The sequence below is a fragment of the Epinephelus fuscoguttatus genome, linkage group LG19 (assembly GCF_011397635.1).
Source record: "Epinephelus fuscoguttatus linkage group LG19, E.fuscoguttatus.final_Chr_v1".
In the NCBI taxonomy this organism is placed as follows: domain Eukaryota; kingdom Metazoa; phylum Chordata; class Actinopteri; order Perciformes; family Serranidae; genus Epinephelus; species Epinephelus fuscoguttatus.
This window is the reverse complement of record NC_064770.1, coordinates 6,215,101-6,237,030: the sequence shown is the minus strand read 5'-3', so window position 1 is coordinate 6,237,030 and position 21,930 is coordinate 6,215,101. Positions and strand designations below refer to the sequence as shown.

Sequence of the window (21,930 nt, the reverse complement as noted above, 5' to 3'; positions counted from 1 at the left end):
AACCCATACAAGTGACTTCAAACACATTTTCTACAGTCTATATTATTAACCTCTGCAGACCATTTTTCACAGTAGGCTGTTTGGGTTGTTTTGTACATTCCAAGGCAACCCATGATAATGACATTGTATTGGCCAATTAGTGCCACAGCTGGGTAGGTTATAATGTAACAAATGATATGATAAAATAATTACAATATTAAACTGTTGTTCAAATATAACTGTAACAGGCTTACAGTTAAAAGTAAAGAGTTCTTTTTAGAGTTGTCACAAAATGATAAACACCACTGAAGCTAATGAAGTTAATGAAGGATGTTTGACTGCAGCGGAATTTACAGTGGTCCTGAGGGTCAAAACACAACATTTTAGAAACAACATTGTGACATGTTCTTTTATGAAATGTGGTTATGTTTTCTGAAAAGTCATTTTTTTTTGTGAGATGTCATTTGTCAACAAGTTGTGTTCTGTGACTTGCTGTTTTCTGAAATGTCGTGTTTTTGAACAGTCATGTTTTGTGAAATGTTTTAAATTTTGTGTATTCTAAAATGTTGTTTTGACCCTCAAGGCCACCATAGAAATTTAATCAGTCTGTTGCATAGATTTGTTTGCTGTACTACTCAGCCTGTAAAAACAGTTGTTGGTTTTCTGCAATTCTGGAGAAGCTTTCTGGTCTAATGTCATCATAGAGTGGTCTGAGATTGGCCTTGAGACTTGAAATTTTTAACAGGAATTCTGTTTTACAAACTGGGGGCCCATAGTTTGAAAGATGTGGGCTAATGTCATCATAGAGTGGTCTGAGATTGGCCTTGAGACTTGAAATTTTTAACAGGAATTCTGTTTTACAAACTGGGGGCCCATAGTTTGAAAGATGTGGGCATTTACCAAGCGGGGAGGGTCTTATTCAGAAGACACCATTGGTCCTTAGAAAAAAATGGTTGTGCAAATCTTCAGAATTAAATGCTACATTTTGCTGAATGCAGTTAAGCCCATTAACAGTTGGGGCTTAACTGCATCTTGTTGCATAAGGAGTCAAATCAGCAGCACACTCCCAACAAGCTCTGTGAGGCTGTACTTAGGTACAGCAGCGCTTTGAGCTACTGCCGGGCGGCAGTAACTCAAAGTGCTCAAAGGCAATAGCTCAGTCCATAAGGATTTGGGTTGGGAACTGGAGGGTCACCTGTTCGAGTCCCCGTCTGGACCAAATATGGAGTGTGGACTGGCGGCTGGAGAGGTGCCAGTTCACCTCCTGGGCACTGCACGTGTGTGTCTTTTGGACCTGTGTATAATTGACAGCAAGAGTGAAAATTGAATTTCCCCTCAGGGGGATTAATAAAGTATATTAAATAAATTTTTTTAAAAAATGCTTACAGATATTTAGAGTCAGCCCTAACCTGCCACCTAGTGGATATCCTTTTCCTCCTTGTCTAGGTTCAGATAAATGACACAGGCAAGTATGTGAACTATGCCTCTCACCTTGCTGCTACTTGTCTATGCACATATGTTGGTGAAAAGCAAGTATATCATGAACCATAGAGCACAAGCAAGCACTGATAATTTTATAGGTGCTAACTAATTGCTCACGGACACATACTTTCCATTTCCAAAGTCCCTGTTTAGTGTCATTTGCATTGATTGATCAGGTGAATTAAATCACACAAGACACATTTCTTGAAAGACAAAATTATTTTTACTATACATGTTATTTTTTACAAAGTTTCTGCAAAGTCAAATAAAAAGTTATGAGCAATAAAGGGTTATTTGGCCATGCCAGACAGCCAGCTGAGTTTGAATAAAGAAGGAGCGGCCGTGTCTTCTTCCTGATCAGCCAGCTGTCTGAACAGGCTACCCGGCCGGAAGCTGTCCTCCCTGTCTGCTGTGGAGGATGGAGGTGCCTGCTGGAGGAAGGAGACAATTTCAGGTTTGCAGAGTTTTTCTGTGGGTTGTGTTGGTTGTAATCACAATTGGTAAGTGATCAGAATGCACAACACCATTGTCAATTATCCCAGGGTCTACCAGAGTCAGTGGCAAAGAGCATACATATTTTTCGTCTTACTTGTAGCGCTATTTAACCGTTTGGAATGTTTTGGCGTGATTTGCCAGGTGTGAACTATAGTTACAATTAAGTTAAATCAATTAGCTACTGTATTAAGTACTGTGATAATCAAGTAAGAAAAATAGTGTTACAATGAAGTTAAATAAAGTACTATTGTAATGAAGCTCAATAAAGTATTGTTATGATTAAATGAATCAAAGCAGAACCACTGGTGCTTTTATTTTGAAGCACCCAGGGTGTCTCAGGCCAGACGTGTTGATTTATTCACTGTGATCTGGAAAACAAAGGAACAGCTCTGCAGTTCATATATTAATAATATTTGAAAGTTGCACTGGTGATCCATGGTTGCAAAATGTACATTAATAGTCACGGCCTGCAGCCCTGCAGTTTCAATACATGATCCATTTGCTCATGCTTTCGTTAAACTCCCTAAGTTTAACTGTTACAGCGGTGCTGTTATACATGATGATTTATTCACTGTAAGGTGGGAACCAACAGCTCTTCAGTTCATATGTGCAAGTCGCACTGGTGCTCCATGGTTGCAAAATGCGACTAAATAGTAGCAGTCTGGAACCCTTCAGATACAAAAACACACTATCACTCCGGAGAAAGTGATCTGCAGGCTGGGGGAATGTGTGTGAGGTATCATGTTTGTGAGTCTTTCTTTATATGTGTCTGTAGGAGGGGAAAAGCCACAGGAGAGCGAGAGAACCATCATGCCGGTGGCTTAAAAAATTACATGACAATTTAACGATTTATGATGTTCACGATTTGGTCATTTCATATATCCCATGTGGAACAAGCAATGATACATAGAGTAAATTTGATATGTCACCCACCCCTACTTCCTTTTGCGCAGTGATACGGTTGGCGAGTGTATCAATCAATCAATCAATCAATCAATTTTATTTATAAAGCCCAATATCACAAATCACAATTTGCCTCACAGGGCTTTACAGCATACGACATCCCTCTGTCCTTAAGACCCTCACAGCGGATAAGAAAAAAGTGTAGTTCAGTTGAAAGAAAATATAGTTCCTACATGGAACTGTTCACAACAAGATTTATGGATTATCTTCAGTAACTGGGTCATGATTTCTGGAAAGAGACATTGCTGTTGAGTTTTTCAATGTTTTTTTTTTTTTGCGCTTTGAGCACTGCAAGCTGAGTGCCATCTAGTTCCATTACATTGGAAAGAAGGCAGACATCTCTACAGCTGATACCTCCAACAACTGCAACTGGCACTGAAACAATGTAGACTGACAAACAGCACTACAGGTAAGAGGAAAAAAAATTTTTTTGATTTTGGGTTTTAAACACAAGCTTAACTAATGCTGCATAAATCTCAAGGTGGGATCGGTCCACTCAAACCAGGTAAGAATGCCCCAGGGCTACTGTTGCTTTGCTGCTGCCCCATGAAACTGTCCAGTAACTAGTTTGATACTGAGATACATTATGATTCCAAGCAGAGTGTGGCAGATTAGTGAGAACAGAGCAGAATAGCATTCTTTAGTTTCAGCAAATCTGACTCCAGTATCATTTCATCAGTTAATTATGTACTGTCACACTGAAAATGCACCAAAGGCACACCAAGGCACTACTGAAAATACAACCAAAATGCACACCCACACACACACACACACCAAGACACACACAGGAACTTGCCTGGGTTTCTCGCACTCAAAAACGCTGGAAAGGCAGAGAGTGTGACAGACAACATTTACCCAGGGTGGAACAAAACAATGAGACAGAAATGAAGACATACTGTGGTTGTGAAAATATGAAACAACAACAATGAAACTCAGTCAGACTCAGAGCAGCTTCAGATAGCAGATCCCAGCTCTGTTACTCACCAGCTGGTGGGGAACATCAGAACTCCTGCTGGCTGACTTGGATTTACGCACATTCGACATGCTGAGAGGCAGCAACCCGAACCTGCAGAGGACACAGTCATGGTGGGAATTAGGTCGAAATAATGTTACTAAAAATACAGATGCACATATTGTATAGAGTTTCTCTATACATTCTCTCTTCCTGGTTAGCACTAGTAAGACTGGGTACTGAAACCTCAGTACTTTTTGGTACTGACCAAAATGTGCCCGAAGCATACAAACCATGGCTGACAAATGAAACCATTGTGGAAATGCCAAAAACTGCAATTCCTGTAATGGCCACTTGAGGCTGGCTTCAAAACAAAGTCACTCCCCATAGACCCCCATGTTAAAATACCCACTTTACAGCAGAAATAAACATGTTAACCACCTGGTACAAAAATGGTTTTGGTCTCTACAGATAATTTCAACATTCATGGCAAGTGTACGGGAGGGTGAGGGGGTGAATTTCTAATTTTAGTTAATTCAATTAATCTTTTAAAAATAATTCATGTACCACTAGTGGGAGCTCACGTACCAGCATGGACCCTGTGCCACTGCTGGGACCAGGAACCAGTGCCCTAGCTGATCTTGTCATATCAATTTCAGGAAGTCACATTCTCCCAATTAAAATTTCCTTAATAAAGCTTGTAAATTCCAATGTCTAGCAAAAGTGGTAGAATCATTTACAAATAAACAGCTCTTTACTTTCTTGTCTGCAAATCCAGTCCCAGTCAATCTGAGTTTAAAGCTAGTCATGGCACCTTTACAGCAGCAGCTATGGTTGTAAATGACATAGTTTCAGTTCTTGATCGCAGGAGACATTGTGTGGCTTTGTTTATAGACTTGTCAAAGGCTTTTGACACTGTTAATCACAGACTACTTCTTGATAGATTAGCCTTGCTGGGTTTTGATGAAACATCCTTGAAATGATTTCAGGATTACCTCTTCAACAGAATCTAGTGTATAAATGCTGCAGGACTAAATTCAGAGCCTTTAAGAATAAAAAATGGTGTAATGGTGCAACAAGGTTCAATTTTAGGCCCATTGTTGTTTACTCTGTATATAAATGATATTTGTCCCTCAGTATAAAACTGCAAAGCACATTTTTACGCAGATACCATTCTTTATGCTTGAGCCCCATCTGTGGAGGATGCTGTATGGAAATCTCCAATGTGCATTTGACTGTGTGTAGAAATCCTTAAAAAACTTGGTTTGAAACTGGTTTTGAATGACTAAAAAACTAAATTCATGCTATTTACAAAGTCAAGGAAGTGTGATCATGATGCCTACTCCATCCATTCCCTGAATGGGGTCCAAATTAAATGCTTTACAGATTACAAATATCTGGGCAGCTCGCTAAATGACAAGCTTTGATTTAAAACACACATGCCTGAGCTCTGGGTGCATTGCCTCTCTCTGCCTCATGCATCTCTTTAGAAACCAGAATGACAATTGTTCAGTGAACTATACTGTCAGTCTTAGACTATGTTTATATTTTGTATGCACGCAGCCCAATCCACACTGAAATCACTTGATACAGTCTATCACAGTTCTCTCCATTTTATTACTGTCGATGGTTTTAAAATTCACCGCTGTGAGCTATATCAGAATGTGGGGTGGTCTTCTCTCACTGAGAGAAAAGGGAAAAAAAATGCTTTTTGTTTATAAGGCATTGCTAGGAAAGTTACCCTTCTACCTCACTTCTCTTTCAAAAATCTAATTAATCATCATACACGCTCACAGGAATTTTTGTACCTTTTTGTACCTCCTCAGATCAGGACTGAGTTAGGAAAATTAGGTTTTTTTTTTTGCACCAAATAAACAGAACAAGTTACAAGAGGTATTTAAATTAGACAGGTATGTTTGGTTCGATCATTTCAAGTGTATGCTAGATGGTATGGTTGTTGTACTGTGTTCCTGCTTTGGCTAATTCACAGACATGATAGTTTTTTATTGTTTTTATTTTCTTCATTTTATTGTTTTTATTGCTGTTATGTATATTTCATTCGTGGCAGATTTGTTATTTAACTTTTCCATCTTTTTACTGTTTTTTTTTACTGCTGTTTATAATTCTTGTCAGACAGTGCTGCTAGTTATTGCTTTTTATGGATTTTTTTCTATCATTTTATTGCAACTGCTATCATATAATATGCTTTTGTCTATGGTTATATGCTTGCCTTATGCTCATGTGCCATTCAATGGACATGCCATTGATCCGTTTTTATCTGTGCTTATGTGTTTCTGTGCTTTTGTATGTTATTTTGTCTTTTTCTTATTTGCACTTACACCATCAACCTGCCAGGGACTGCAGATGAAAATTAGCCTGTGTGGCTAAATCTGGCACATTTACGTGACTTAAGTGATCATCTTCATTAATGTGCACTGTCCCTTTCTATTTACAATAAACATAAACATAATATACTGTATATCCTTCAAGCCCACTGAACGTGAACTGAAGGCATTGCTGTAAAAGAGCTTATAGCTCAGCCAATTTTCCCTGAATAAAAATTGGCTTGATTTGATTGATAGAAACTTAATATTTTTGAATAAGAGCCTTCAGTATTTGGATCATATTGACATACTGATACAGTATCAATACATATTAAATGAATCAATATCATAAGTATTGGATCAGACTCTTTATTAGTACATACCCAATATTAAAGGACCCGCATCAGGGCCAAAAAACATTTGATCAGGACATCTATACTCAAAACTGTAGTGTTTCTGTCTGTCGTGTTTCCTTGTCTCAGCATTATAAGGTATTGATAAAGTTTTTATAAAACTAATTGGTATCTCTTTAGAATCTTTATTTTATTTTTTTCTATTTAGTTTCTTGCAAATAATGAAAGCTAAACCTTCATGTATCTGATAAGGGATTTGAAGGGATTCAGATACTGGATATCAGCCATTTTACTGAATCAGATTAGATCCAGTGAAATACAATCCCACCCTGAACTAATTCAGATCCTGCGTCAGATCTTGGGCTGCTAGTGACCAAAAGGATCTCGCGTAAATTATACAAATTTCAAACAATACCTGGCCTTAAGGACTACAGCAGGTTTCCTCACGTATCCTCTCAGGTAGTACACGGACATACAGTGTCAGCAGAGACTGCATGTCTTCTCAGTGATGGTATTGTCTGTTTAAGCTAATAACACTGATGTCACTAACTGACACCTGTCCAACAGAAAAGCTCTGATTTTATGAGCTAGAGCCGACCTGATCTGACTGCTGGCCAGTGGCAGGATGTTGTACGGCTCCTGGGAGTTCACACTGCTGCTCCGCAAGGCAAACTGCTTCTCTGAGCCCGTCAGCAGCCCCAGCAGCACCTAAGACACAACATTACATCAACCTTTGAACAATGTTAGCAAACAGAGCAGCTCCATTTATTAGGTGTACGCTTACATCTGGACAGGTATGACAAGCTTATTCTAGCTGTTCATCTCAGACCTTATGTGAATAGTTGTTCCATACATTAAGTGCTGATGCATCTATGTTCACAGAGCTACAGCTACACTGTTTTTTTTAGTGTGCGTGTGTGTTGTTGCTGGCATAGGGCTCAAAGTACCGAGGTCCTCTGGGACAGGCGGTTGAGGTTTGCGTTCAGTGGAGGTGTGAACACATCCAGGTCAAACGGGTCGATATAGCCCTCTAGCCAATCACAGACCTCATGGAATCTGGAAGACACAGAACACAATGTTTGCAGCTTTCAGAGCCTTTTATGCTGCCAGGACTTTACATTTACAGAGAAATTACTCTACATTACAAATACAAAACACATACTTTTCCAAATGACCCGTTCCTAAAGCTGTTGATTTACATGGTCACACTTATCACTTTAAATCAGGGTGCCATTGGGTTAAATTCTGGAAAAGTAAAATTCCATATATTCAATACCTACTACCAGAGATGCTTTGCTTTGAGTATTAACAGACTGAAGACTTAGTCTATACAGCTGTCACAGTTAAAGGTCCAGTGTGTAGGATTTAGGGGTATATATTGGCAGAAATGAATATAATATAATAAGCATGTTTCCTTTAGTGTATAATCACCTGAAAATAAGAACTGTTGTGTTTTTGTTACCTTAGAATGATCCATTTATATCTACATAAGGAGTGGGTCCTTGTTCACAGAGTCTGCCATGTGGCACTGCCATGTTTCTACAGTAGCCCAGAACGGACAAACCAAACAGTGGCTCAAGATAGGGACATTGGCCACTGTAGTTAGAAGCCCATCTGCAACAAGCAGTGTCAGAAAAACCCTGATATTTTAAATGTGAAACTGCTTTATTCAGTGTTTTTACCGGTTTTAATCACCTGGTCCGTTTGTTTTGGATCTCCACCTCTGTGGATAATTTGACTCCAGGTAAAAACAATGGACACTGAAGGAATTCTAACCAGGAGAGGTTTCAGCTGGTTGCAATCTGCAGTCCTCACAGCAAGACACCACTAAATCTCCATAAATCTACACACTGGACCTTTAAATACTGAGGTGTGACTTTAAAATGCCATGAAACAAATTTTTAGTTATAGCCATGTCTTTCATTTATTTTGAATGAATTGCTGTTTGCAGTACAGCTGAGCAGTAAAACACTTTAGAACAAGTGTCAATGAAGCAGAGTGTAAACTCTGTAGACAAAAGCTGATGGTGATGGTGATCTCTGCTCTGCAGCAACACACCAAAGTGGCTGTGTGTGATGAATCTGTGACAAAGGATGTTACCTGGGATCTTGGTGGGATCGGGAGCTCTTGCCCTCCTCCAATCTGCTGCCCAGAGTAGTGTTGAGGTAACGAAGGTCAAACAGCAGCTGCAGGGCTCTGTTCTGAGTCATGGGAAATACACCCTCCTGACAGATGAAGAGAAAAACATAAATAAAAGAAAGTGCAATCCCCTTCCTAATTCTCTTTTTACTCCTTCGTTTGTCCTTCCTCCTGTTTTCCCTTCAGATTTCTTTTCTCTGATCACCTCCCTTCTCTTCCTCTTTGCCCCTTCTTTCATTTTCTTCTTCATTCTCCTCTTTCCTCCCCCGTTTACTTTTCTACTCTCATAACTCTCTCCTTCTATTCCTCAATCTCATTCTCTACAGAGGATGTCCTGAAAGCTCAATGTGAGGGACTGAGCTGGCAGATATAATTGGCCACAGGTGAATTTTAAAAAAGAGGATTTGATTCACCTGTGTGAGGAAAACATCTGCTAAGGGAGATTGTGCTATACGGTCAAAGAAGAGCTAATGGACCATGAGATGAGATTATTTTGTCAACTGCTGTTTCCAAGGTCACGAATGAACTCTGAATGTCCTCATGATGACTACCCTTACAGCCCAAGCTTTTTAGAGACTACACTGCATCTAAAGATAATGGCACACGATACCCAAATGTCCCCTCAGCAATCTATAGGTGATGAGACAAAAGTTACATCCATGGCTACAGTACTTAAACACGGAAGGTTTTTAAGTAGGTGTGTGTGTGTGTGTGTGTGTGTGTGTGTGTTAGACATACCCTGCTGAGGGCCTGCTGTGTGAGGCTGTGGTAGTGGTGCAGGGCCTGAGCCAGACAGGCCTGCAGCAGCTCCTGCAGGGTGGGTCGGGGCAGAGCGTGGCCCCCCACCCTGTTCACCTCCACACACAACTGGAACAGCAGTGACTGTACGAACCAAGAGGGCTGCAGAACACACAAGTTTCATATCAGATTACTAAATGGAATCAGAAATCACTGTGACTCCAGGCTGTGTTAGCGGGAGTGGCTGACCTGGACTGGAAGACGGATTTTGGATGTGACGCTGCTCCCCGACTCGGCCTCTTCTTGGATTTCCAGATCTTCCCAGTTTGTTGCCGTTGTTAGGATGGCACCAGCAGACTCAGCATGCAACGCTGTGCCAAACTTATCCAGCAGCACCTGCCATAACACCACACAGTATCACTAGGCAGGTCTGGAAATAATTCCAATATGATTTGAAGCTGCCTTCACTGATATTTTGGGCATTTGGGAACAGTGGAACAACATACAACATTGACATATAACCAGCTTAATATGTTGTTATGGCTAATGTGCTGGCAAACAGCTGCTGATTTAAGCAGCAGACACAGACGCATTCATTTAGAATCTTGTTTGTGTCCACCTGATGGATGCAAGTCTATTTAAATATCTAACACGTCAGCTGCTAGATGCTGCACTATGATCACCAGCTGGTCTCTAACTGTCTGACTGCAGTTTGGTTTCTGAGCAGCTGCCTGCTGCTACTGGAAATGAGATTAAGTGTCTAAACAGTGTCTGTGTTCTGTCCAACCAAAAGTGTGAGCTAAAGACACCAAGAGACTCTGGAGAGCTGCAGAGCTCAACTACTGAGTTGATAATTGTCTATGGGTGTGTCACGGCAAGCAACGCCTTTCACATTATCATTTGATACACTGTAAATGTTACCATGTTATTTAGTGCAGCGGTAAGTTTTTTATCAATTCCTGAAATCCCTTAGAGCACTAAAGGAATACTTCACCCACAAAATAATAATTTGTTTATCGATTACTCACTGCGTGTTACATTGAAGCTGTAAAGAAAACTTTGTTTTTCTCACATCTCCACAGTGAGCGAAGAATCAAAAAAGGTGAACATTCTTTATGAATTGAAGTAAATGAGGGCTGTGTTTAAAAACAGTACAACTGCATCATAACATCCATTTACAAGGTGTAACATAACTCCTGCAGGATAAAAATCTCATTTATGCAGTCACTGGATGCTTAGTACTTCACAATCACATGCATTTTCACTGAAATATTACTGTTTAAAACACGGCACACTCAGGGCTCACTACTCACAGACTGACATGTTTTATAACACTTTAGTGAAAATACGTGTTTGGTAAGTACTGAGCATATAACTGGATAAATGAGACTTGGATTATATTGCATGTGTTGTGGGAGAGTTTGTAAATGGAAGTTGTGATATAGTTTTGCTGTTGTTAAACATGGTTCCTGTTTATTTCAATTCATAAAGAATGTTTGCCTTTTTGGATTCTTCGTTCACCGTGGAGGCATGAGAGAAAAACAAAGTTTTCTTCACAAATGTCCCATAAAACGGGCTGAGTAACTGATATATAAATGGTCATTTTGTGGGTGAAGTATTCTTTTAAGATCATATGATGACACCTGAGCCATGTCCATTTGTGAAATAAAGGCTGTGAGATAATGTTAAGTGATCCAAAAGTTAGTAAATGAGCTTTGTGTTTTGCAAATAGTTTATTACACATCATGCTAATGTTACTCTGTGTCTGCTAAATGTGTGAAGAGGCAGCTGTGTGCTAACACATTAGCCAAAACGTAAGAAGGTGATACAGGTATACTTCAGATGTTGAGTTTTCAGTTTGTTCTGCTGCCCCAAAGTGACCAAAATAGTCAACGCAGTTTTAAAATCTTTTCCCTCTTCTTTTGAAGTAGGGTTGTCTGAGGTGTTCATACATAGTCAGTGTATAACATACAGATGTGTGAAGTCAGCACACCCCCACTTTGAGAAGCTGCAGAAGTGCCGACACAGAAGCCAAGCGACATACTGCTGTGGAGGCGGGCAACAGCTAAACGCACTGTTGCCATCTTAATAAAAAATCTATATCAGTTTAAGTTTACACTATATTTAGAATATTTTTACCACTTTACCTTAATGTCAGACAGCAATCTTCAAAGATCTAATAAAGCCGTTACACTGCTCTCTTCAAAGCCAGACACCATTGAGAAAAACAGTGATTTAACATTGCTCAACACAGGAGCTGCTGGTCTACTGCTGCCTCTATCAGTTATTGTGTTTGTGTTATTGCATGACTTAAGCATTTAAAGTGGTTGGTTCGGATTCACCAAAGTCACGCTATAACACAAACTAACTGATCAAAGCAGCACTTGACCAGCAGCTCCCCTGGTCAATGAGCTAAAAATATAATTTTTGTCAATGGAGTCTGGTGGCTTTGATAAGAGAACAGATGGGGAACTGAAGCCATTAACAGATGGACTTTTAGGCTTTTAAGCTTCTACTATTCCAAAAAAATGAACCTCCATGCTCAAATTCTACTGTTTCATTACCCCTTGCTATTTTAGTGTCTACAGACCAGGACTTTACTGTCCAACAACACAAAACATCTACATTTCTGACAGTGTCTAACTTTGGAGAGGGCGGAGCTCCAGATGCGGTACGCCTCCATGCTGCACGTGAGAAGCTCCTCCTTCAGTCCCGCCCATTTTGCCTGGGCGGGGCTGACCTCAGTGGCGGCCTTGGCTTTGCCCAGCTTCTTGCCCTGTCTGGGGGTTCCCTTCGCTGTGGCCTCAGACGCCCTCTGTTTACCCAGAATGCAATGTTTCAGGTTGGGGCAGAGTTCACCCATGGACTGGCACAGTCTGGCCATGAAGAGGACTGAACTGAGGCCAGCTGGGCTTGGGTCAGGTGAAGCTGCAGCCAGTTCAGAGCGGATGGAGGACAGGATGTGGCGGACACAGGCCATGCAGCCTTCACGTAAAGCCTCCTCAACTGCTGGCGAGTCGGTGAAGCGGTTGAACGAGGATGCTGATGAGCTCTCTTTGGGACCGGAGGTGGAGAGTGTGACTGAGATGGAGTCTGACCCTGCCAAGCACAGTGTGAAAGATGAACATTTATCACTATTTAGAATGTGATAACAACACTGGGTCTACGTACAGTGCAGGATACTAAAGGGTCATACTGAATAAGAGCGAGGCTGCACATACACACAGCAGTGCTCTGAGATAAATGCTAATTGGCACTAAAGTCCAATTGAGGCTGATGGGAATGTCAGTAGCTCTGAAGGTATTTGCCCATAAACCAAAGTGCTGGAAAAATAAGAATTTTGACCTGATGATGGCGCTACATGGAAAGTCAGAAGATCACCAAAGTTATTACAATTCCTCCTGAAGAGAGCATCAATGTGTCAAACAATTTCTATGACAACCCATCCAATAGTTTTTGAGAAATTTTACTCTGAATCAATTTCCGAACCCAATGACTATCAGTCTGACAAGGATAAAACCTCTGGAGGCAAAGAGCAATTTTTGAGTAGATTTGGTGTAGCCAGTGAACATCCAGTCCAAGACTTCAACTTCCATGGGATGATCATTTAGGTTCATCTCTATAAACAGGTATCTGCATATGAATGCAGATACATTTTTGAAAAGGCTAATATAAAGCTAACTCATCACCAAATTATAGCTGATCGGTTCTAAGATTGCTTTTCAGCTAAAGCATTCCGCCACTCCACACAGACTGTAAACCTGCAGCTCAAACATAATTGGTCAATACTGCTCGGACTACAAATGGCCCCCAGGATGCTTCCGCTGCCAAAATCCTTCTGCATAAATGTGTAGATATCTGTTCACAGAGATTAACGCTAAATCAAAAAAGTCAATCTGCTGGTAACACTGAAATAAAAGTCAGGTTACCATCCAAGTCATTACGATATATTGTTTGGAATTCATGAATTTGTGCACAAAACTCTGGGTCAATCCATCAAATGTATGTCAAAATATTTTACTAGACAAATAAAAATGATGACATGCTAGTGACAATAAATTAAAAGTCAGGCCAGACCAACAAGGGAAACCATCCACTAGTTGTTGAAACTTTTCACTCAAAACCAACCCAATGTCAATCTCACTGTGGCACTACAGGAAAATTGGTAAAGATTCCTCTGGGCACTATGAATGTATGGACAAAGCATCATGACAAGTGACAGTGCTGAACTCATAAAGATGCGTGTAAATTACATAATTAAGGAAGCTATCATATTAGCTATTCTGCACCATCCATTTTCTATATCCCTGCTCTGCAGAAGTGAAATACACTCAACACTCAATTTTCTCTTCTGCAGATCAGGTATGTTTGACTCTTCAGAGCCAGTGAAAGACAATGATGAACTATGCCCCAGGCTATATATCAAACTGGTAAGACTATGAACAGGTGGATGCAGCTGAAAATTGTAGCCAACGTGGAAGTGCCAAAAACTGCAGTTCCTCTAATGTCCACTTGAGGCTGGCTCAAAAATTGCAGCTGTAGCCCTTACTGCCGCAATGTGTTTTCAGTACATGAAAGTTAATTGCGATGTTTTGGTCGCCTAAAACATTCTTGTTTAGCGTTTTTTTATTTTCTAAAAAGTATATTTTGTTTAAATGGTCTGTTGTTTACTAGCAAAAATTAGCATTAGCATTAGCTTTATCACAGTTCACCAAAGACTGTATATGCACAGTCCTAACCAAGCTGGCAAACAGTGGTAGGGTTACCTCAACCCTCTTGTCTAAATATGGTCACTTCTGGCTTCAAAAATCGAAGATGGTGATGGACAAAATGCCAAACTTTGAGGCTTCAGATCAGGAGTCGACAAACCAGTGGGTAAGGTCAATGTGATTTTGTCCATTATTTTTATTCTGTCTAAGTTCTGAATATGACATGGCTTGGCAGCGTAGCCCACAGTAGCTAAGTTTGAACTGCCCTTACCTGTGTCTTGGGAGGGAAGGTAGTACTGCAGGTCATCCAGCCTGGCCTTTAGCTTAGCATCCAGGGAGGAGCAGAAGTTTTGAACACAAGGTGTCAGGGCCTGGGTCTTCATGGCCAGGCTGCTTCTCTGGTGCTGCTGCCCCCGCTGGGTCACACTGACCCACCCCGCATCACTCAGCAGATCCCCTGGAGACTCGGACCACAGGAAGGATGCCACATCTACCTCATACTGGGCCCCACGGCCTGAGGCAGGGTTGGTACCTGAAGAAGTGTGGATGGTCTGGCCCTCAAGATCCCTCACAGCTGCGGTGAGGAGCTGGACGGAGCTCGTTGAGATGGCTTCAGTTTCTTCTTTGGTGATGGCCTGGGTAAATAGGAGGAAGGAATCTTTGGAATTATGCAATATGTACAATTTCAGTGCATCAGTAGGCAGGCCTGCCACTACTGTGAGATCAAACACAACACCAAATTTTAAGGAGGCAAAAATCCACATAAAGTACTGAACAGACCCATGAGATGCTGAAAAATATGATAATGACTGTGAAGCTTGCAGAGCACTAACCTGCAGCCGCTGAAGGAAGAGTTGCTGCAGGAAGTCATTCCAGACAGCCAGGGAGCGCTCCAGCAGCCGCTGACACACAATGCCCCAGTGCTGACTGATGGAGTCAGTGGACAGGAGGTCCCACACAGCATCTCTGATGGCTGCCAAACCCTTCAGGCTCTTCACATAGACAAGAAGGCTGCCAACGCCACGGCAGATGTCCTCCTTACAGCTGAGAGTGGAGGACAGATTCAGAAGGCACTGATTAGATATTAACAGAAAAACAATAAACGATAGTACTGATGATTGATTAAGGGCTTGAGTAACCAATTCAAAAGCATGGAAAACTCCCTGAAACGTCTGTTTCAATCAATATATGATATTAGAAATTGTTCTTGTGGAAGAAGATGGCACCAAGGAGGGCTGCTTTGTCTCAGTCCTCCCTTAATCATTAACCATTCATCCCTGTGTTCATTGCATTTATTCATGGTAGCATTTATTCTCTGATAATCACATTTATTAATGTCATTTATATGTCTGTAGTCAGTTGTGTGTAGTCAGTCGACCTTTCATTTATACAGAACTTCATTATGATGTTTGTTCGTGCAAAGCATTACAGTCACTGTTAATGAGTCCAGAAGGACTTAGTAGCAACCAGAAGTCAATCAATCAATCAATCAATCAAACTTTATTTATATAGCGCCTTTCATACATCAAAAATGCAACCCCAAAGCGCTTGAAGAAGTGGGATCAAGTCGTTCTTTTGCACGTCACAAGTAAGCCTCAAGTCTTTCATTCAAGTCACGAGTCAAGTCCCAGGTCAAGACAGGCAAGTCCCAGGTCAAGTCCCCGGTGGGGGCTAACTAAGCAGCAACCCTTTAAGTCTGAAAAACTAAGATGACATAAAAGTGCCAAAAACTGCAATTCCTCCAATGGCCACTTGAGTCTGGCTCCAAAACAGAGTCATTCCCCATAGACCCCCATGATAAAATGCCCAAATCTGAAGCAGAAATAAACATGTTTACAGCCTGGTACAGAAAGTGGCTTTGGTCTCTACAGCTAATTTCAACATTCATGACAACTGCACAGGGGTGATTTTTTTTTTTTTTTTTTATAACTCACCCATTTACATTTTATCAAGGCCATAAGTTATGCATGTTTACAGGTGGGGCCACTTGAGGAACAAGCTGTCTACTAGGCATCGCCACAGTCTATGAGTCAGATCCACCCCTCGCTTCTCCAGAGCTCTAACCTCTTGCCCAAATATGGTCACCTTTGGCTCCAAAAAAACCAAGACAGTGACCGCCAACTCGGATCCAAGTCATGTGACTTGAGTCCACACCTCTGGCAGCAACCACCAGAACTCAAGACCAAATTCTTAGTCTCCAGAACTGATTTGTTCTGATAGCCCATAACTGTGAGCAATCACTCTCCTCCACCGTTTGTACCAATTCATCTGTATCTAAACGCATATTTTTGGAGCCTGTTGAGGCTTGTTAATAATCATTACATACTTTGGTATCATTTAATGCATCAACCATGACGCTCTCCTAAGGGTGATGATGCCCACCACGTGACCAGGACAAACTTCCCATCCATCTACTCCCAGCAGTGATGTGTAAATGAAGCTTCATGAACCACCAGTTGTATTTACTGAATCCACTAGATGGCGCTCTGGGTGTAATGCGAAAGGCCCAAGGGATGGCAATGCAGTTTAGTTTCAACTAGCAATGGCCAAATAAAGCTTCTCGAACTATTTTCCTTATTTTTTGGTTCAGCAAAGGGTTGAAACCAAACTGCATTACCATCCCTTGATCCTTTTTCATTACACCAAGAGCGCCATCTAGTGGGTTTGGCAAATACAACTGGTGTACAAAGAAGGCCAACAGGATCATTGGACACCCAAACCACAAACTGTTCTGCCTGCTGCCATCTGATAGACAGCTAATGCCTGAAATCATAAACCGAGTCTCTGTGGTTGTATATTCTAAAATTAGACTTTCATGTCAAACTTTGAAAACACCTAAGAGAAAGAGAAAAAGACAAGCAGTGTCCTGATTGGTAGGAGCTTACGTATCAATCCACTGCTGCAGGGTGTCTCGGAGCTGCTCTCTCTGAATTGGTTGAGCTAGGGTGCGAAGGGCAGGCTGAAACTCAGTGATGGAAGGAGGCAGGAACTTGAACCAGCTGGCTGTACTCGTCTCTTCCTGCAACACCCTCCTGTCTTTAGCTGAGGACAGAGATGGGATTGATGGTCTCACATTTTCTTTATCTATGGACATTTGTGCTTCAGAATACATCGGTCTGTTCATGGACCCTGAGTGACTTTGACTTTTCTTGTGAAAAAGGCACTCCTTGTACATTTTATCCTATAAACATCATGTTTCAAGTTTTTTTCTTTAGTATTAACAGTGCAAACAGGAAGTGTTCGTAGCTAATATAGCATGACTTTTCATGGTACAGATTCAGAAAATTGTAGAAAGACATTGGCTGGAAAAAAAGGTCTCAGATGCAGGCCACAATTTACTCCATTGCCAACATTTAACTTTCTGTTTATGTCCCTCCAACATAGTACATACACCCTTGGAACTCTGATACTCTCCACTGTCCATATAAATACAAATAACTGTTGTTTTAAAATCCAGGGCCTTTCAAATGAGAAAAAGAAAAACACAATCTTAATTTGTTAGCTTTTAAAAAACTGACCTACCGCATATATAATACAACTGATATACCAAATAATGACATTTTTGAATACCCAAACCAGTTCTGAAAATAACTATATATGACATGTAGTGCCTATGCCAAAAGCCTGTTAATACAGGGAGCGCAAATCCAGCTAAAACAGGCCTGTCTGATAGATCTCAGTAAGGAAATGACCAAAAGTATCCAGACACTCCAGCTGTTATACCTGCAGGTGTGGTGGAGGTGACATTCTCCAGGATAGAGAAGAGCATGCCGCAGCTCAGGGCTCCCTCCCCTGGCTTGGGGCCTCCTTCAGGGGGCAGGTAGAAGACAGCGTAGGCCTGGAACAGAGTGGTGACCAGCAGCTCCACCAGGCTGCACACCTGGGCCTTGATCCCTGCACCTGAACCAAATACACAAGTTACTATAAAATGGCACACATTTTGACAGGTCATTGTTTTCTTCATTTAGACATTTACAAAATACTGATACAGCAAATAGCATCTCCTGCTTGGCTTCACAGCAAAAGCTGTTACGCTAAGCATACTTCTGTCTGTATGCTTTCTGTGTAAACCAAACAAGACTAGATGGAAACCTAGTATGTGTCTGGGTTAATGTGACCAAACTGTTACAGGTGTTCTCTGCAAGTAAATTTCTAGATATTAAATGTTCATCTGCAATGTTCTGTAGTGATTACAGTAATGTTTGTTCTTTAAAGGACAATTCAGATTTTTTGAAGTGAGGTTGTATGGGGTACTTATCCACAGTCAGTGTATTACATACAGTAAATGTCAGTCTGCCAGTTGGGAGAAGCAGGCTGGAGTCTGGCATGAAACCTAAGCAATATACTGCCATGGACAGGGGGCAGCGCCAAAACATATTTTAGCCATCCAAAAAAGTTCTACCTGGCAACATCTATAACAGTTTATGTGTACACTATATTTGCTTTAAAAGCTTTTTCCATTAGATACCCCATTAAGACAGGGAGGCCATAAATGGCTTCACTTCCCATCTATGCTCTTGTCAAAACCACCAGAGTCCATTAAGAAAAACAGTCATTTTGGCTTACTGAAAATAGGAGGCGCTGGCATACTGCTTGCTACCTCCATCACTTAGTTAGTTTGTGTTATTGTGAATCTGAACAAACCCTTTAAAGCACCAAAGCCACACAATAAAATGAACAAAATAACTGTCTGAAGCAGCAGCAAACCAGCAGCTCCTGTGTTCAGCTATGTTAAATCACTGTTTTCCTCAATGGAGTCTGGCTTTGAAGAGAGTGACAGAACAGCTTCAGTTCCTTGTATGAAATCAGTCTAATTTTCAGGTAAAGAAGTGAAAATATTCTTAATATAGCATACACTTAAGCTGATATTGATTTTCTTAGGTAGCTAAAATACATTTGGCTGCTCCCCCCTCCACGGCAGTGCAGTGATTAGCTTCTGTGTCGGACTGCAGCCTGATTTTCCAAACTGGGAGCGTGCTGACTGACATCGACAATAGGTAATAAAATGTCTATGGATAAGTGCCTCACACAACCCCACTTAAAAAGATCCAAACTATCCCCTAAAAGTGTACTGAAGTAGTGTATAACATGGGTAAGCTAAATTTGAGTCAAAAAAATTGAGAAAATTGTTATTGTCCTATTTCAGTCACCAACCCACAGCGGACAGGCAACGGTATGCATTACTTTGATAAACAGACCAGACGCAGACAGCATCCAATGACAATTACAAACATGCACACAGCCTCAAATGTCAGTCCGACAGAAAACATAGCAAGATAACTTTCCTGCTTCGGGGGACACTTTGTCTACTGTATTTGGATCTTGATGAGCAGCATTGCAAGTTATTCAGAGAAAAAATGCACCAGCACTTTACAGCTTAATTGCTAATTTCCTTTCTGCTCCAATCATTCAAACTTGTCCGCTCTGAGTGCATCCACAGTCACTCTCTCTTGCTCGACTCCACACTGATCTATAAATCTTATAACATATGTCTCAAACTGTTTCAACACCTTATAAATGATTGCAGAGGCAAGGACTGTTGCACCTATTCACTTTTAAAGAGCAACAGCCTACAGAAAAACACCAACACTCTAACGGCCAGCAGTGTAACTTCTTCACTCAGTGACTCAGTGGTAGATTTTGGTGTTGGGGGGTTAGCGTCATCCTGCTGCAGGTGAGGCTAACCTCATACTGGCTGTAACTGCCCACTTTATTTATAAAGAGTATATGTTGCCAGGTGTTACAAATGGTAGAATACCGTGCTGTGGTTGGTTGAGCAGCTGATGAATAGAAGCCTTCCGGGCCAACAAGAAGTCAGCCAGGGCCTGGCGTGGTGAGCTGTCCTCCAGCAGCATGGTGGATACCAGGGCCTCTGCGATGGCCTGGTCTGACACTGCACGGCCCCGCAGCAGAGACCTGCTGTCCAGGAGGATGGTGGATCTGCAAGAGGCCAGACTAGTTACAGACCTATGACTTAGCTCTCACTAACTGCGTCTAATTGGATCTCTTATCGTTTTGGGGCCTGGAGTTTCTCTGTTAGAATTACCAGCTCTCAGGCAGGAAATTCTACTTAATGACAGCGTGTCTTCATAAAGACACAAGTAACAAAACATCCAGTACCTGAAGTGTCCGGTGGTGGCTACCTGCCGAACCAGAATAGGGAAGCGGGCCAGAATGGGGCTGTAATGGCCCCCTGTAGCGGCCTCCAGCTGCAGCAGACTGTGCAAGTGGCAACAGAGCAGGTAGAGCTGGGTGGCCTGGAGGTACTGGGACGCCTCCATGGCACTCCAGATGCGCTCTGGGATCTCCAAGAGGAGCTTAATCTGGGAGGCCATGGTGTAGAACTTTTCCTGCCACTGCCTCTGGCTCTACAACAGGATGACACAGACACATTGCATATTTATACAGAACAGACTTTAGATAATGTGTGCACTGAAATTAATGTGAGGGAGACAAGCAATAATATGAGGATAATAGGTGTCAGCACCAGACGATGTGGTGATAGACAGTAGCATTATAATGTATTACATGTATGTGAATGTCAGGTTATATATAAGAACCATCTATAAAGCTGTAAACGTACTGTATTCCAGAGATATATCCCCAAATTTCATTACAAATATTAGAATATAGTGTTGCCCTCTGCGTCAGCAGTAATACACACCTATCAGAACACATGTTCAGGCAGTTTACAAATCAATACCATCTTCAGGTAAATTCTGCATACATGTGATCCACCAGCAGCACTTCACCTGAGTACAGTTTTGTATTTCTTATCTGGCTCGGGCAGTTAGCTATTGTGTGTTTTGTCTCCGAAGACGTCTGGACATTACTACAAGTTAGGGCTTTATGGGTAAATATGATCTATGCAGCAATCTTTTTTTGCCGAATTGATCATCACTTTTCTTTGAGTCGCATTATGTGTAAAATCAAGTCATAATTGGGGGGTGTGCACGAATATAACTCATAGAATAATGAACTGGCACATTTTTTAATGAGGTTTGGTGTCCCTACTATGACAGCGCAGATAGGCGTAGGTTTACAACCACTACAACAGATGCAGATGGGTAGCCGTTCACCTCGTGTCTGCAGCTGCTCACACTGGCTTTGCCTTGTTTCAGCCTGTGACAGTACTGGTGCATGTCCTGGATGGACTGGACGACGCTCTCCGAGCACTGCCTCATCTCTCCGATGGTGTCGGCAGCGTCGATGAGGTCCCGGTAGCGCTCCCCCACCATCTGCCTCAGCTCCTCCTTCTTCTGCTCGATCTCCCCGCGGACTTTGCGTTCGATCCGGCGGATCTCTGCGGTGTTGTACCGCTCGAAGAGAACCGCCGGGTCCTTGATCTCCGAGACCCGAAGGGACAACGCAGGATCCTCGGCCATCGTACCTCCAAAACAACTTGAGCTGTTCCAGGAACTCTAACCCGGAAGACCCGGGATGTACACTTCCTGCCTCCACGTAAGCAAAAATGTGACGACGACTGAGTATGATGCGTTTATTGGTCACCAACGCTGTCTGTCAGGAACATTTCCGTGTAGGTTGGGAGCCGCCTACCTACAATGCTGAGCCAATCAAATAATCTCAAACTAGTAATAGTAGCCTAGTAATGATAATAATAATACTAATAATAATACTAATAATAATAATAATAATAATTCATTATTATTATTATTATTATTATTATTATTATTATTATTAGTATTAGTAGTAGTAGTAGTAGTAGTATCATTATCATTATCATTATATCATTATTAATGCCCAAGTATTTCTTTGCATTTCCCATATTACAGGCT

At 41.5% G+C, this 21,930-nt stretch overlaps 1 protein-coding gene across 4 annotated transcripts; it reads right to left on the bottom strand.

The window, feature by feature from the left end:
• Positions 1–1,670: 1,670 nt before the first annotated feature.
• On the bottom strand, positions 1,671–21,559 carry cog1 (component of oligomeric golgi complex 1). 4 transcript variants are annotated; one of them, XM_049561463.1, is made up of 16 exons: positions 21,214–21,559; positions 20,255–20,502; positions 19,893–20,074; positions 17,858–18,034; positions 17,020–17,176; positions 14,968–15,178; positions 14,406–14,769; positions 12,070–12,524; positions 9,675–9,821; positions 9,426–9,587; positions 8,649–8,773; positions 7,496–7,604; positions 7,147–7,256; positions 3,904–3,985; positions 3,716–3,739; positions 1,777–1,889 (listed from the first exon to the last, which is right to left on the bottom strand). In XM_049561463.1, exons 1-15 carry the CDS (start codon positions 21,517–21,519, stop codon positions 3,731–3,733), a joined length of 2,844 nt encoding a protein of 947 aa, XP_049417420.1. In that variant the 5' UTR covers positions 21,520–21,559; the 3' UTR covers positions 1,777–1,889; positions 3,716–3,730. The 4 variants fall into 4 exon arrangements, with proteins under 4 accessions (XP_049417417.1, XP_049417418.1, XP_049417420.1 ...); XM_049561462.1 differs by having other exon boundaries at positions 1,778–1,892; XM_049561460.1 differs by lacking the exon at positions 3,716–3,739 and having other exon boundaries at positions 1,671–1,892.
• Between the last annotated feature and the right edge of the window lie 371 nt (positions 21,560–21,930).

Bases quoted from the DNA above. Each gene is read 5' to 3' on its own strand.
- cog1 (XM_049561460.1), bottom strand. From the start codon at position 21,519: ATGGCCGAGGATCCTGCGTTGTCCCTTCGGGTCTCGGAGATCAAGGAC. The intron at 20,075-20,254 runs GTACTGGATGTT...GGCCTCTTGCAG, and splicing joins GCCACCACCGGACACTTCAG to ATCCACCATCCTCCTGGACA. The intron at 3,986-7,146 runs GTCGGCTCTAGC...TGTCCTCTGCAG, and splicing joins CTGGCCAGCAGTCAGATCAG to GTTCGGGTTGCTGCCTCTCA.